Source organism: Parus major, chromosome 10 (genome assembly GCF_001522545.3).
Source record: "Parus major isolate Abel chromosome 10, Parus_major1.1, whole genome shotgun sequence".
Taxonomy (NCBI): domain Eukaryota; kingdom Metazoa; phylum Chordata; class Aves; order Passeriformes; family Paridae; genus Parus; species Parus major.
Window position 1 is genome coordinate 2,570,095 of NC_031779.1, and position 14,437 is coordinate 2,584,531.

At 40.4% G+C, this 14,437-nt stretch overlaps 1 protein-coding gene across 5 annotated transcripts in view; it reads left to right on the forward strand.

Moving 5' to 3' along the window:
- The window catches only part of PEAK1 (pseudopodium enriched atypical kinase 1), a 109,680-nt gene extending 97,791 nt beyond the window's left edge, over positions 1–11,889 (forward strand). For all 5 annotated transcript variants that reach the window (XM_015639099.1, XM_015639105.1, XM_015639103.1 and 2 more), the window contains one exon: positions 4,541–11,889. In XM_015639099.1, coding sequence (XP_015494585.1) covers positions 4,541–5,698 — 1,158 coding nt within the window. In that variant the 3' untranslated portion in view covers positions 5,699–11,889. The remainder of the gene's footprint in view (positions 1–4,540) is intronic.
- Positions 11,890–14,437: the final 2,548 nt, after the last annotated feature.

Here is a 14,437-nt window from a genome sequence, read left to right on the forward strand (position 1 = left end):
GCTCAGCTGGATGTATTTCATTAAAGCAAATGGTAAATGACTGATTGATCCTACTTTCTGTGTTAGTGTTGTAGTCAAAGTATTTTCACCTTTTCTTCCTGTGCCAAAAAATAGGTATTCAGCATACTGTATATGTAAAAGGCAACAGGATTTCCATCTTTTTGAGCAGATGACTGGAACAGACAAAAGCATTAAAAATGCAAAGAAAACTAGGCTGTATATTTTTTCCCAGCTTTGACACAGAATTAACCATCACAAGCAGAAAAGCAGCTATGTATGTGTGCATTCCTTTAGCAATTCATCACCAGCAGTTGAAAATACTTTCTAGGGAGGCCAATAAATTTCAGAATTTGTTCCCTAAATTTTTTTCAAATGTAAATACTGACTTTAGTCACATAACTTAGACTCCAGCTGAAACCATTCTGAAAGTTTTAAATCTTCATCTGATGGTCATTCAGATGGTAATTTTAGGTGATAGTGGAGTTATTCCAGTACAAAATGCTTGGGTGAGAATAATTACCCATTGATGGTATTAAACACCAGTATTCACTACTCTGTTACAAAATGCTAATATAAAATAGACTTCTGAGTAGAATCTGCAAGGTAAAAGAATCTGAACAGTGCAATGTAAAACCCCAGGATTTACCTGAAGAGTAGCCAGACACTTACAGGAACATCAGATTACTGCAGGTCTGTCTTCTAGAAACTGTTTTATGAATTCAGTCAGGTGTCTGATTTGTTATTTGAGTTTGGGTGCTGCCTCCAGACAACCCAGCTTTCCCTTCCTCCTGACAATTGCAGAGTGCTCAGTGTACAAATTTTAGTGTTTATGTTGTCAGCAATTTAAGCAGCCTGGAATAACCCAGCTGCCTCTTCCACTTCTCACTTCATGGTGTTTGTAAACCAAAAGCAAGAAGCAGAAAATACATCCCAAATAAGATTTCAGCACACTTGTCTTAGTAGACATTGAATGCAGGTTCATGTACCCATCTACTTCTCTGTATTAAAAAAGAGAACTGGAAGTGTCCAAAAGCCATTTGTGGCCAATCAGGACTGGCCATTTATGGGATTAGAGATTTTTTCCCTATACTGTTTAGATTCTTTAACAGCACAATAAAGAGAGAAAATCTCTTTAAATGAATGCAGTCATTTTAGTATCAATTCTAATCATGATGCTATTTAGTATTAAATGTCTGGTTTGTTGATAATTTAAATTCTGTTTTGTTGATATAGAGAGGAATCTCATGTTTAAGAAGTGATTTGGGGGAAAGTTTGGCCCTGCAGTGGCTTCATACTTGAGAGTGGACAGTGCTCTGAATGTTTTCAACAACACTTGGAGTTAGTAATGTAACTTATTCTTCGTGCAAAGAGGATCATTTTACAAAATGCTCTGTTCTGCTGAATGCTGGAGAGGTCTCAGCTGGAATAGTGAATTCATTATAAGGTACCACTCTTCAGAAACATGTCATACATGGGGAGAATCTAGAAAAGAGCAACACAAATCAGAGGATGGGGAATAAAGATAGGAGAAGTAAGGGCTGGTTACTTTCAAAAATAAAACAGAGAAGATGGGAGAAGTTACATTTTCCCCAGTTGCAAAGCCATTGTTCAAGGATGGGAATCCAGAATCAATTTTTAGGCAATTGGCAAGGAGAAGGGATGTCACTTTAATTTGAAGTAAAATTGACTTAGGATTGAATAGTGGGAAGAAGGATAAAGAAGACAGAGAAGCAGAACTGTTTTGGGGTGGGTTTCATAGGCTGGAGAGGCGTTTCAGGGATGATCAAACAGATGAGACTGGCCTTGCAGGCCACTGGTTCAGGAAAAACATCCTCTGCACCAACAGCTGGATGCCGTTGGATCCAGATGTGCATGGCCAGTCATTTCTAAATTAGAAGAGAGCATTACCACATCCATAGAGCATGGGTGAAAGTATGCTTCTGTACTCTCACAGTTCTGGGATTGGCCATGCTTCCTAAAATGAGGGAACCAAAGCTGATTTTGAGAGGTACAGATCCTATCTCCTATCTCCTTAACTGAAACAGTAGTAAATTTGAGAAGATTCTCTGAAGTAAGTAGGAAAAAGAAGCTGCCTAGCACCAGAATTAGAAACTAGGAAAAGGTCTCGATTCCTGTGCTTTTCTTCTTCTGTTGGCAAGGATAAATCCTTTTAATAAACTTTTTAAAAAGCCTTATATTTACCAAACAGATAAATGTATATTGTTTTCAGATCACATACTTTGTGGATTATATATTCCTAGCAGAATATCAGTTTTATCTGACTGGTGGCACTAGAAATCCTCTGTGGATGAAGAAATAAGAGTGCAGTAGCTAAGGCCAAGTCGTTTTTTACATTTTTTATCAGCAAGTAAACTTAACTTTAAAATTAAACTCTTTGAGAATGAGGTTTTGGTTGATTTTTTTTTTTTATTTTTTTTTTTTTAAATTAGGTCACTTAAGTATTTTTAAAAACTAAAGGCTGAATTACAACATGCTGAACCTTTTCTGCAGTTGGAATTGAGTATTCCCATGGCTGGCTGTGCAAGAAAAAGGCCATGGACTTGAAGGACATAGAAGATGGAACAATTTTGTTTTTCTTAAAAGCTCTTCTCCCAGTCAGATTTGATATGCACCATGTGTGTACATTCAACACACATATATGGGTCTGTCTATATAGCTTTTCTAGTTCTGTCTTTGGTGCAGTATTAAGTATTTAATCAATCTGGGGACTTCAGTCTCAAAGACAATCAGCTGGCATTTTCTTCTCCTATCTAATTCAAAGGTTATTGCTATATTTTTGCCTCTATAACCCTTGAGAGAAAGGAGCAGGGGGCACACATGCCACTGAGAAGTCAATTCACATCTAACAGGGTAAAATGCATTTGAAAATTTAAATGAGCAAAAGTCACTGTATAAACAGGGTAAGGATCAACATTTCCTTGTAAATAAAATTTACTAGAAAATGTATTTTTCGAATCGGTTTTGTGTGTTTGTGACAGTTATAAACAGGCAGTTGTGGTGTACATAATAAGTAGGGAAATATAAATGCTTGTGAAGTATGGAAATATGCACTATCTCAAAGACAAGAGGACAATCAGCATGTTAGTACAACTTTTGTCTGAGTTCTTATGGTTATCTGACAATGCAGTTTTCTGATCAACTACCATAAAAGATTAAATCTCCCATTTCTATTTCTTAACCACATAAGCATGTAAAATGTGAAAAATTTATGTGTGCGTTACTGCAAAGTAGGTTTATAACTTACCTGCAGAAGTTCTGAGAAGGGGAAAAATGAGAAACAGAAAGAAAAGTCACCTAATGCTTACGTTTGGGGCTAGGATGAGATCTGGGTTTCTTGGTGGTGATGACTGTGTATAACAAGTGCTGACTTGTACAAACTTTAGTAATCTGACTTTCCTTGGTTTCAGAGATGAGCTAAAGGAAGCTATAACTTCATCTGGGCAGAGATTACTTCCTCTTTTTTCTTCTCTGAGCTTTGCACTTAAAACCTGTTGGTGCATTATAGCAAGTGAATATTTAGACTCTATCCATGTAAGGGATTAAAACATACACTTAACCTTACATGCTTTGAATGATCTCTCTGAATTTAGTAGAACTAAGGTTAATATGAAGAGGTCAACTCAGCCGAATCTTTGTAATTTTAATCAGTAAATGCCATAGAAACAGAGGCCCTAATAGGGCTTGTCCAGTGACTTTTGTCAGAGGTTGGAGCTGCCAGTTGTTATGGCAGTGCAAACAATTAATAAGGATAATTACTATGTTGATAATGCATATATCAATAAGATACTTCTGGACATAAATACAGCTATATATGGCAAAAAACCAAACCACATATGCTTTGGATCATGATAATTGATTGAAAGCAATTAAGGTTCCATGTTTTAATGATTGTCCATTTATCACCTGAGCCAAGTCTGCCTGGCAGCAGCCTGTGCCATGCACACATACACCCCTCACTGCAGACACACTGCTGCAGCTCATGGATCTCAGTTCCAGTGGGCAAGGAGCAAACATCAGTCACCCAACTGACTGGAATTGACTTGTTATGCCATGCTAACACAGCCATGTGCAAGTGTTTGGTCAAATTCTTTATTCGTATTTCTTTGTATCTCCTACTGCTATTGATTATTTTTATCTTGTTCAAGCTTCACACAAAGCTTGCAATAAAGAGAACTTGCAATAAAATGATATGGATAAACAAGTAACTGTAAAAAAGCTTTTTTCTGCATTTCCCATATATCAGCTGCCGTTCTGATTAAAAACCAGAATTGTATTTTACATGGGATCATCTATGCAGAGGGAGAGATGCCTGCATGTATTGCTCTGCAGTTGCTTACGAGCCAATGAAAACTGTTTGGGTGCTGTAAGACAATCTGTCAAGGTCAGTTAATTAAAGAAATGTTCATTGCTCATGTTTAGGCCTCAACTGGAGATCCCATCAACAAAGTGCATATTAAGAAAATATATAGAATTTAAAAATTAAAAAATCACGTCTGTTCTGTTTATTTTTTCCCCCCAGATTTGTAAGAGCAAGGCTAAGGAATCCCAGCAGTATTATCACAGCCTGTCTATCCGGCAGAGCCTGGCTATCAACTTTAACATCCAACAGGACTGTGGCCATTTCCTTGCTGAAGTGCCAGTTCGTCTCCTTCCGTGGGAGGACGACGACGCACCAGATGTGGAAGAAGAAGAGCGGGAAGAAGAGGAGAAAGAACCTGAGCAGAAGAAGAGAGACACTGCTTCCACCCCAGAGGCCTCCCACAAAGCCAGCCCCAGCAGCCAGGGCACCATCAGCAAGCCCCGCAGCCGCGTGGTGGTGATCACACGGGAGGTCCCGCACCTGACAGTGGCCGACTTCGTGCGGGAGTCCGCGCCCCGCCACACCAAGAGCCCCGACCTGTACGAGAGACAGGTCTGTCTGCTCCTCCTGCAGCTGTGCCTGGGCCTCGAGCACCTGAAGCCCTATCACATCACACACTGTGACCTGCGCTTGGAGAACTTGCTGCTGGTTCACTCCAGACCGGGAGGCAGCCCCCTGAGCCCCGAGGCCACGGAACCCAGTCCCAACACTGCCTGCCCAGCCAGATTAATTGTGAGCAACTTCTCCCAGGCCAAGCAGAAGAGTCATATGGTGGATCCTGAGGTCCTACGAGATCAGTCCCGCCTGGCTCCAGAAATCATCACTGCGACACAGTACAAGAAATGTGATGAGTTCCAGACTGGCATCCTCATCTATGAAATGCTGCACTTACCCAACCCCTTTGATGAGAATCCAGAGCTGAAAGAGAAGGAGTACACTTGTGCTGATCTCCCCAAGATTCCTTGCCGTTCTCTCTACTCTCAAGGGCTTCAACAACTTGCCAGCTGCCTGCTGAATCCCAACCCTTCGGAGAGGATTTTGATATCAGAAGCCAAAGGAATCCTTCAGTGTTTGCTTTGGGGTCCACGTGAGGACTTGTTCCATGCTCTCAGTACGTCTTCCAACCCCTCACGGAGAGATGCTATACTTCAGAACTGGCTCGATATAAAAAGGACGCTGCTGATGATCAAGTTTGCAGAGAAGTCCTTGGAGAAGGACTGTGGAATTATTCTGGAAGACTGGCTTTGTTGTCAATATCTGGCTTTTGCCACTACAGACTCACTTCATCGCATTGTGAGACTCATGAAGCAGCACTAGTTGTAGACCCTGTTGCTTTTCTTGAAGCATCCCCGCCTCTGCCCCAGCCCTCACTCCAGCCACACTTCGTACAATTGTTACAAAAACAGCCTAGACATCAAAGCCAGCAACTCTGAGCAAATAGGTTCTAATTGGAGAAATTGCATCCTGTACCAAGTATGACAGAAACTTTGCTTTTTTGCCAGGCCTGCTAGAGATTGATCACATACATGACTGCATTTAGATCAGACAGTATGTAACTTGATTCATATCTGGCTGAAAAGGAGAGCAAGCTTTGATACCACTATTTCTACCACTGCAGTAAACAAATTGCCCTCCTCTTCTGGGTAGTTTCTGTCATTTCTTATGTAGCATTGATTAGTGAATAGCAGTGACCATAAGCAGAGATGGATTAGTAGTGAGGGTGAGATGAATTATCCACCATGCTACAAAACACTCATTTGCTTTCACTTCACATACCACATGTTTCCTCTCAGCTTAGTCAGTCCCTCCCCAAGCAGGCTGTGCTCCTCTTTCCTTTGCTCTCAACCAAAAAGATTCTGATCTTTCTCTTACACTTTATACCAGCTGAACTTTCTTCCCCAGATGTGTTTTCCTGCTGACCATAGCAAGTGTCAGTGAGCAGTAAGCACCTGTGTTCAATCCTCTTCCCTCCTCTTCTTCTTCACTGCCTACCCATATCCTTTCTAACCATGGATCCACAATTTCATCAATGCTGCCTTAATCAGACCATTACCCTTAGCTGTGCATTAAAAAGAAGAATATGCACACTTTGTCTATCCTATTTCCTAGGCAATTTTCACCAGTCTGAACAGTTGATGTACTGTAGCCATAACCACATTTATACAAGAACAATACAACGCATGGTGGGCCATTGAAATTCCCCTTCCATCGCAAAAAGCACTAAAGCCTGACTTGAAATGGATAGGTCGTACATAACTTTCTCTGACAATCACTGCTATGAATCAGGGATGAAAATAAAAGCCACCTCTTCTGTTTTGTTTTGGTCTGCTCTTGTCACTTATGCCATACTGCAAAGTGAGACTGAAACTGGCTCTGCAGGTTTGTTGGCAGGAGACAGAAATGTTTAGAGCTTGTCTGTGTGTAGCTAACAGGCAACATAGAGACACTTTTACTGCAAACTCAGTTCTCTGAAGGGTAAAAACAAGGGGGCAAAAACACTGTTGTTTAATTTTTGAGGGAGCTGTTGAGTTTGGCAGCCATGACCAACAGCATCATGATCCACATTTCCTGCAGCAGTGCTTGGCTGCCCATCTCTTGTCTGTTGTAACCAGTGTTTTCTAATGTTGCTATAGACAACACCCTAAAAATGGAATGTTGTCAGAAGAGCTCAAAGAGCATCACAGACAGAGTTTTGGACTAGAGTAAGAATTAGTGAGGATTGAAGAGTCAGAATTTTTAAAACCTCAACTTGAAGGAGCTTTTTCACTTTTAGAGGCCACTGCTGACTTCCTTCCATGCCCTAACACCCATTTCCCATGGGAAAAGATATTGTCTCTGTTCACACAATATCTTTGCTCAGTATTGCTAGGCTAGGAGTTGTTTCCTGAATTGCTCTGAAGAACGGATCTGGATGCAGGGGGGAAAAGCGATTCTGAATATTCTGACCTGGGTGATGGAAAGCAGACAGCCCTAGTTATGAGCCTGTGCTTCTCTCCTATGGATCTATGTGCAATTCTTGTATTATTTTTTAAAGCTGTACATTACAGTGTTCACTTTACACACCAGCCTTTACATGATGCTAGATCTGCAGCCCCTTCCTTTACTTTCCTGGCACATAAATGCACAGATATCCATGTGTTCTTTTTATGCATTGATGTTCCATTTTAATTGTTAAAACTGTGAGGAATCAATTCACTTCAGCCTTGAAACAGCCACTTTATACAGCATATGCATTCTTGGACCAGATGCATGGAAACTGAACAAACAGTCCTGCAGGCTTAAAGTCAGCGAAAGTAGCTCTGGATCTGCGCCGTACATCGAGGGGTTGAGGTGTCTGCATTATTCTTCTCTGGCATCTCTCAGAGCTCAGCTGAATAGCGTGTGGAAGCCTACATCGATTGTGCCATAGTATAGACTGTCTTTGTGACCTTTCTAAAGATTTTTTTGAAACTTCTGATGATTATTCTTTTGTTTGATTCACCTGTATCAGTGAAGGATCAGGCAAGGATAAGCATAATATATTTTAATGTGATATGTATGTTTTTCTTTCTCTTTTCAGCAAAAAGGTTAGGATGGCAGCACTGATGCAGAAAAACAGGACAGTGCATTAAAAGCCCGAGTGCAATGTATGTAGTTGAAGTACTTCCTCTGCATCAGGAAAGAAAGTTTCTACACTACTGCTGAGCAGCTTGTAGAAGAATCTTTACAAAGAATCTCCTGTTCAGTGCAGCCCTGCTTTATCTGGACACAGGAGGGCAATGCTCCCATAGTTCACATACACCAAGCATGGCAAGTCACTCATGTACTACCTACTAGCTATTAGTGGCAGCGTGCTGAGCTGCCAGTGGGGCTTCTTGTTCTCTGTGGTCTGGTTTTGTGTTTGTTCCATAGTGTGTGTGTGCACCTGACTTCTCAGCTAGCTCAGATAGGCATAGGAGTAACTCTTGGACCACTTAGCATTGCAGTGGGGCGATCCCTTGAAGCCTCTGGGTTTTCCCTGTCTAGGGACACTTGGTCCCAGTGTCACTTTGATGTCAACACACACATGCAAAGTTGGATTTTGAATGTTGTACAACCATACGTATTAGTGCAGCTGGTCCAACGCCTTTGTATCTCTAGCTATCTAATTTCAGTTTGTATCTTTTGTGATGAACCAATACTCATTTTAGCTCTGCAGTATAATCAAGCATGGATAGATGTTCACTACCAACCTCTTTCTTGTGCAGCACTGGGTAAAGTTTAGCAATTTGTAATGTTACGTGGTTTTTTTCTTTAAAAAAGAAAGAATGGTCAATGTAGCCAAACCTGATCTGGCCTGAGCTCTTCCTTGAGGAGCTTGAGGCTGACTTTGCAGATCTGCCCATAACTAATGATTGCAATGTATTTGTGGTGGTTCTCCATACTGGCACCAGACTGTGCCACGTAAATACACCAGAATGTATGCATTAAACTGATTGTAAACAAATCCTAAGAATGCTACAGCATAATTGCTAAGCAAAAGGAAAAAAACCCGCTCTGTTTGTAACAGGATCCTGGGTATGGCAGGAACAAAACCCCTGGCTGTGCATGTTAGAACATACTTGAATATGTGCACAGATCTTGAATTTTTTTTTAGCAATGTCGCACTTTCAGTTGAGCTCAAGAATTAGGAAGAGCTGCAAATCTAAGATAACAGTATTGACTGTAAATATATATTTTTCTATTAATAAAAGCTGTCATTCAAATATTTTTAACATGAACTTTAAAAATTTTTCCAGTGGAAGCTAATTTCTGGAAAAAATCAAATGCTTGTTTGAAGAATTATGATGAGTGGTTTCTGATCCTTTTAGAGCCATTAAAACCCTCTCTAATATTACAGAGAGAGCACAGTGATTGGATTCACAATGTTTAGTGCCTTGTCAAAAACCTGAAATGTAGCTGGTCAGTTGGTGGAAATATTTTCATAACAGCCCTAAAAATAATACTGCCCATGTAAAGATGCAAGACTTGACAAAATTAAATGCTGTACTTTGTATGATACTGGGTTGATCTGTTCCATAAGATTTGTGTGAATGGGTTCCTTTAAGTTGCTTGTAGTACAGCATAAGCCTGAAGTAACGAAACTGTGGGCTTTGAAATTTGGGATCTGCACAGGGAGAATAACAGTGGATACCAAGTCAGTTCCAGCCTGACCAGGCATCAGGAGAAGCCTCTTGCTCTGACAATCTGCTGCAGACACTCCACGCTGGCGAGGGGAGGGATCACATTGGTCTGGGAGCAGTGGGAGGGTGAAATGTGCTGCTCCTGCTGGAGGTGCTGCACACCAGCCTCGGGCTGTGGTGAGAAATGCAAACCTCTGTTCAAACAGGAGTGCTAAAAGAACTAACTGCTCCTGAGATGGTAGGGAAAGTGGGTTAGTTTTGTATTTCTTAAATGGGAATTACTTATTACTAATTATCTGTCAAACCTCAGATCTGATCCAGCCAATATGCAGGTGAATATAAAGAGACTCTACTGGTAAAGCTTGTCTACAATGTTTAGGAATGAGGGAATCCAGAATTTTCTTCTGGAGCCCCTGCAATGTCCAGATATAGAAGCCTGGTGTCACTTCAATATTCAGACTGATGAAATCAGTAACTCCAGCCAGGATACCACATTGCTGCCCCACAGAGAAGAGTGCAGGTAGCATTTACAAAAATGTTCCACCTTAAATCTTTTATTCTTCACACATCCCACCCACAAGGTATAAATGGATCATCTTGACATGTTAACACAAGAGAATTCCTACATGTTACAGAGAAAAATATATTATTTAAATAAAATATGTGTGTTAGGGTTCAGCTACTTGCAGAATTTATTCAGCAGCTTCACACTGTAGGTCCTTAATTTTAACATGTATTTGCTGCTGAAATAAAATGTATCTGTTTCTGAATTATTGTGCTGAGATTCCCATCTAAATTAAATTTTTTTGTTTGTAATAACAATTCCATATGTAAATATAAATTAAATGATCCTGGTTTTATTTAAATCAATTTTAAGTTTTCTGAGGGATACAATAGAAACTGAGTCAGACCTTTTAATGCACTTTCTTTTCCCCCTTTTTCCAAACTGATTGTTTCTCAGTACAAACAGTATTTAACTGCATGACTAGACCATCAGTTTTACTCTGATTTTGCAGAGGTGGGGTTGGTTCTGCTAAAATTCCTCTAAGACCTAGAGCACAATCACAGCCCTTCAGCCAGTGCAGAGATGTGATTGTGATTCAGTTATGCAGTAAGATAACATCAAAGAAGTACAGAATAGAATTTTAAATACCTCTATAAAAATACACCTGTGGAAATATTCTGTAAACTATCATGTGGATTAAAAAGACTTCAAGAGAAGAACACACAAAAAATACTTTTCAAAACACTGGGGAGAAATTTCTTAAGGGTATCTTCAACTCCAAAAGAGGGAGGAAGTATTTTTCCCTGCTGTGTTGCAGAGAATTTCTGGTAGACATTTGTATGGATTTTCTCATTCACCTGGATGCAGTATTAGAAGGATGGTGATTTTGAGTAGGTGTAGAATGTAATTTAAATAATTTCCTGTAAGTCTCCTTGCACTGGTGCTCCACTCAGCATTTACCAGGAAACCACGGAATGCTTTCAGATCAAGCAGAGTTACCAGTGAGAAATGAAATACTCAGCTTACCTGTACATAAGCATTTTACCACTCTGCAGAATTTGAGAATTTGATTTGTACTTGCAACTATAAAGATTTTTATTTTTTTTCCCATAAATTTAAGGGGAAGATTTCAGGGATTTAGAACAGGTTGGAGCTTTTTTTTTTTTGTATGGAAGAAATATTTGTTCATAAATATATATATACATACATATATATATATGAGTGCACATGGGCATGTTTTAATATATATGTATGTATATGAATTTTGTATCCCAAAAGTATTCTTTGCCCCTTTTTGCTTGAAAAAATATATATATTATATATTGTATATATAATATATATTTTAAGAGTGTGTAAATTTTAATATAGTCATTTCATAAATAACACCACTTCAAAAACAACTCAAAACTTCTGTTTCCTTGTCGTTTGGATTGTTGGTATTAGAAGGTTTTGCAGTTGAAATCCTTGGGTTTTTTTCTTTTAAAACTTAATTATGCTGAGCATTTAAGAACATGTTCTTGTTTTTAATAAAAGGGGGAAATTTATTTTTAAATTAGGGATTCCAAAATCTGTGGACTTTTATAAATGGGATTTCTTTAAATGCCTTGAATAAGGGAAGTTTTTTTAATTTCTTTTTTCAGTTCCATTCTTGTGGGTAATTTGTATTTGGAATTCCTGGTTGCATTGCTTTATCTGGTGCTTCATATTGATATTTACACATTTTTATATAAATAAGTATATAAACTTCAAAGCCTTCCTTTGTGATCAGGGGCAGTTACACTCCGGTTTGCTGTGGTACTTTGCTGTGTACTCTGTGGCATTCATGTTACTGTGTAAATAAACTAGTTTTATTACACTCAAAATCAAACTTGCAGTTGCTGAATTTTTCTCCCCTTTAGATAATTAGGCAAAAACATGTATTTCTGAGGCAAATGCATGTGGCCAGTGCAGCAGAGGATTTTATTCCAAGAGCAGCTGTGTTTGCAGCAGCAGTGCAGGCGTGGCAGGTGCACACCTAGGTGAGGCTGCTGTCCCTGCGGCTGCCGCGCATCCCAGCTGCAGGAACTGCCAGTGCTCCAGACACTGCCCCACCTCCCACCTCTGGCATTTGCTCCAGAAGCCTCACCATGGCTGGCACTATTTCAGCTCCATATGGACAAGTGGCAGCAACAGCCCAAAAAATAAACCGGCCACCAGTGGCTGCTGTTGATTGAACCAGTGTCTTGTAAGGCCTGCTTGGAGAGAAGTGACTTGGCACATGAATGACAATGGCCACACTGGGGAGAACCCTTTGGCTGAGCCAAAGTTGGAAATTTCCCCCGGAATGGACAGGGTTTAAATGACCTGCTGTGAAGGAATAAAATTACTCATAAGTTAAATTTTTATATGCAGTGACAAAGCAGGAGGATGGCTCCAAGGCAGTCGTCTGCGGTGGAATTCATTGCGTCTGATCTGTTACCTTGAAGCATCCGACCTGATGGAGGGTCTGTGGGAAACAGATGGGATAATGTGCACCTTCCACAGTCGTGCAGACACACTTCAGTGGCACTGAGATCAAACAGCTCAATTTTGTACCCAGATTTGACAGGCAGCAATGGTAGCTGCAGATGCTAATTTATTAGCATAGAAAATGACACCATATACGTCAGAGCAGCACCGTGCTTCTGCATGACAATCACACTGTTCATAAATACTCTTGAAAGAAAAAGTAAAAAAAACAAAAAAACCCAGAGCCTGCAGGCTGTATTCTCCCCACAGTCACAGTGGCTTTACACAGGTATGTCATCAGTTTCAATGATCAGAATTAGTTGAAGTGTGACTACTACCTGCCCTTCACATTTATTCCTTAGACACTGTATGAGAGTTTTTCAAAAACAGCTTAAACTATTGTCCTCATCCTTTTGAAAAGTACAAAGCTAGCTGACTCCAAAGGTGTCACTAAGTACACAACACTTTTAACAGCCTGACAGATACTTCAGCTTTGCCAGAGTAATCCCTGTTCACTTCAACGAAGTGCCATGGACTTAAGCTAAACAGAGTTCGATTATGCCATTTGTCAGTGGCAATCATCACTCTGCAGGGAAAAGATATGCAAAAATAAACTGAACCCTTGTCAAGACATGATAATTATACTAGTTTAACTAAAATCTGTTTGAAATTAATTTAGTTCTGTTAGTGCAAACTCTCTTGTGGGTGTCCTTAAGCAGTCACAGTCTGGCGTTCTCATTTCAGCTTGTGCCAGACATGAACACAAGTGGAACAGATGCTTGGTTTCAGTTGATGCAAAAATGTCTGTATCAGATTTTTCACCAACTCAGAAACTCACCCAATAGTAGAGCTATGTTCTACATGATAAGCCTTTCTTTTGTAGAAAGCCTCCCTGCATCACTTGAGCTCTGCAGGCTGCTGTTTTTGCCCCAGTTAATGAGCTTCTGTGGCACCCCACAGGAATCACACCATCCTCCTTACCCAGAGGTGCTTTTAACCAGGCTCGGATGGAAGCAGCTCCCAAGGCAAGCTGCTCAAGTGAAATATATGCCACAGCCTACTCTGCAGAGAGAGGCTACAGTTTTAATTCTGAGCTAAGACTTGTAGCTCTGTGGAGAAAGATACACATTAAAACACAGCGTTGGGTCTTCAAATCTACTGCACGTGGTGCTGCTGCTGTTGTCTCAGGAGGCAGCGCTAGAGCCTGGTGCTTAGCCCACTGCCATGGAAGACAGGGGCAGGCTTCTTGCCATCAGTTCAGTGCTTCCAAATTAGCAAAAAATCATTGTCTGCAAACAGACACCAGGGGAGTCACTGGGAGAGGAGCTTGGAGGCTCTGAAGCAGATTTGCTTATGTAAAATCAGAGATCTCAAAGTAATAGCTATCGAAGGTGCATTTTCTATTACATCTCCTGTTCTCACCCTTTATTTTGCTGTCATTTGGGTGTTGTTACATTGCAGCTGGCAGACTCGGAACATGCATAGAAGGTAGCACTGGAAGTAACAGACAATAATTTAAGATAAAATCACAAAATTCTATTTCTTATCCTCCAAAAAGAGAAGGATCAGGAATAGGGAGGTTTATTGCTCAGGTATTTACCTATGTCTGCTCTTCTCGCTACCTGCCCTAGTTCAACAGATCCATAGAAAGCTCCTTTCTCCAGCTGTTGCCTGGTGTTTTACAGGTGCTGGGAGAAGCACACAGTCCCCTGCACAGCACAGTGAGAGACAAGACAGCCCCAGGGACAGAACTTGTGTGCAGTGGGGCTGTGGGGCAGTTACAGATCTCATGTCACATGCCAGGTTTTGCCTGATTTCACTGGAGCCTTAATGGTCCAGATAAACTGCAGTGAATACCAGTTTAACCTTAAAAAGCATGAAATCCCTGCAGTGTATCTACAAGAAGTAAGCTATTAACTTCGC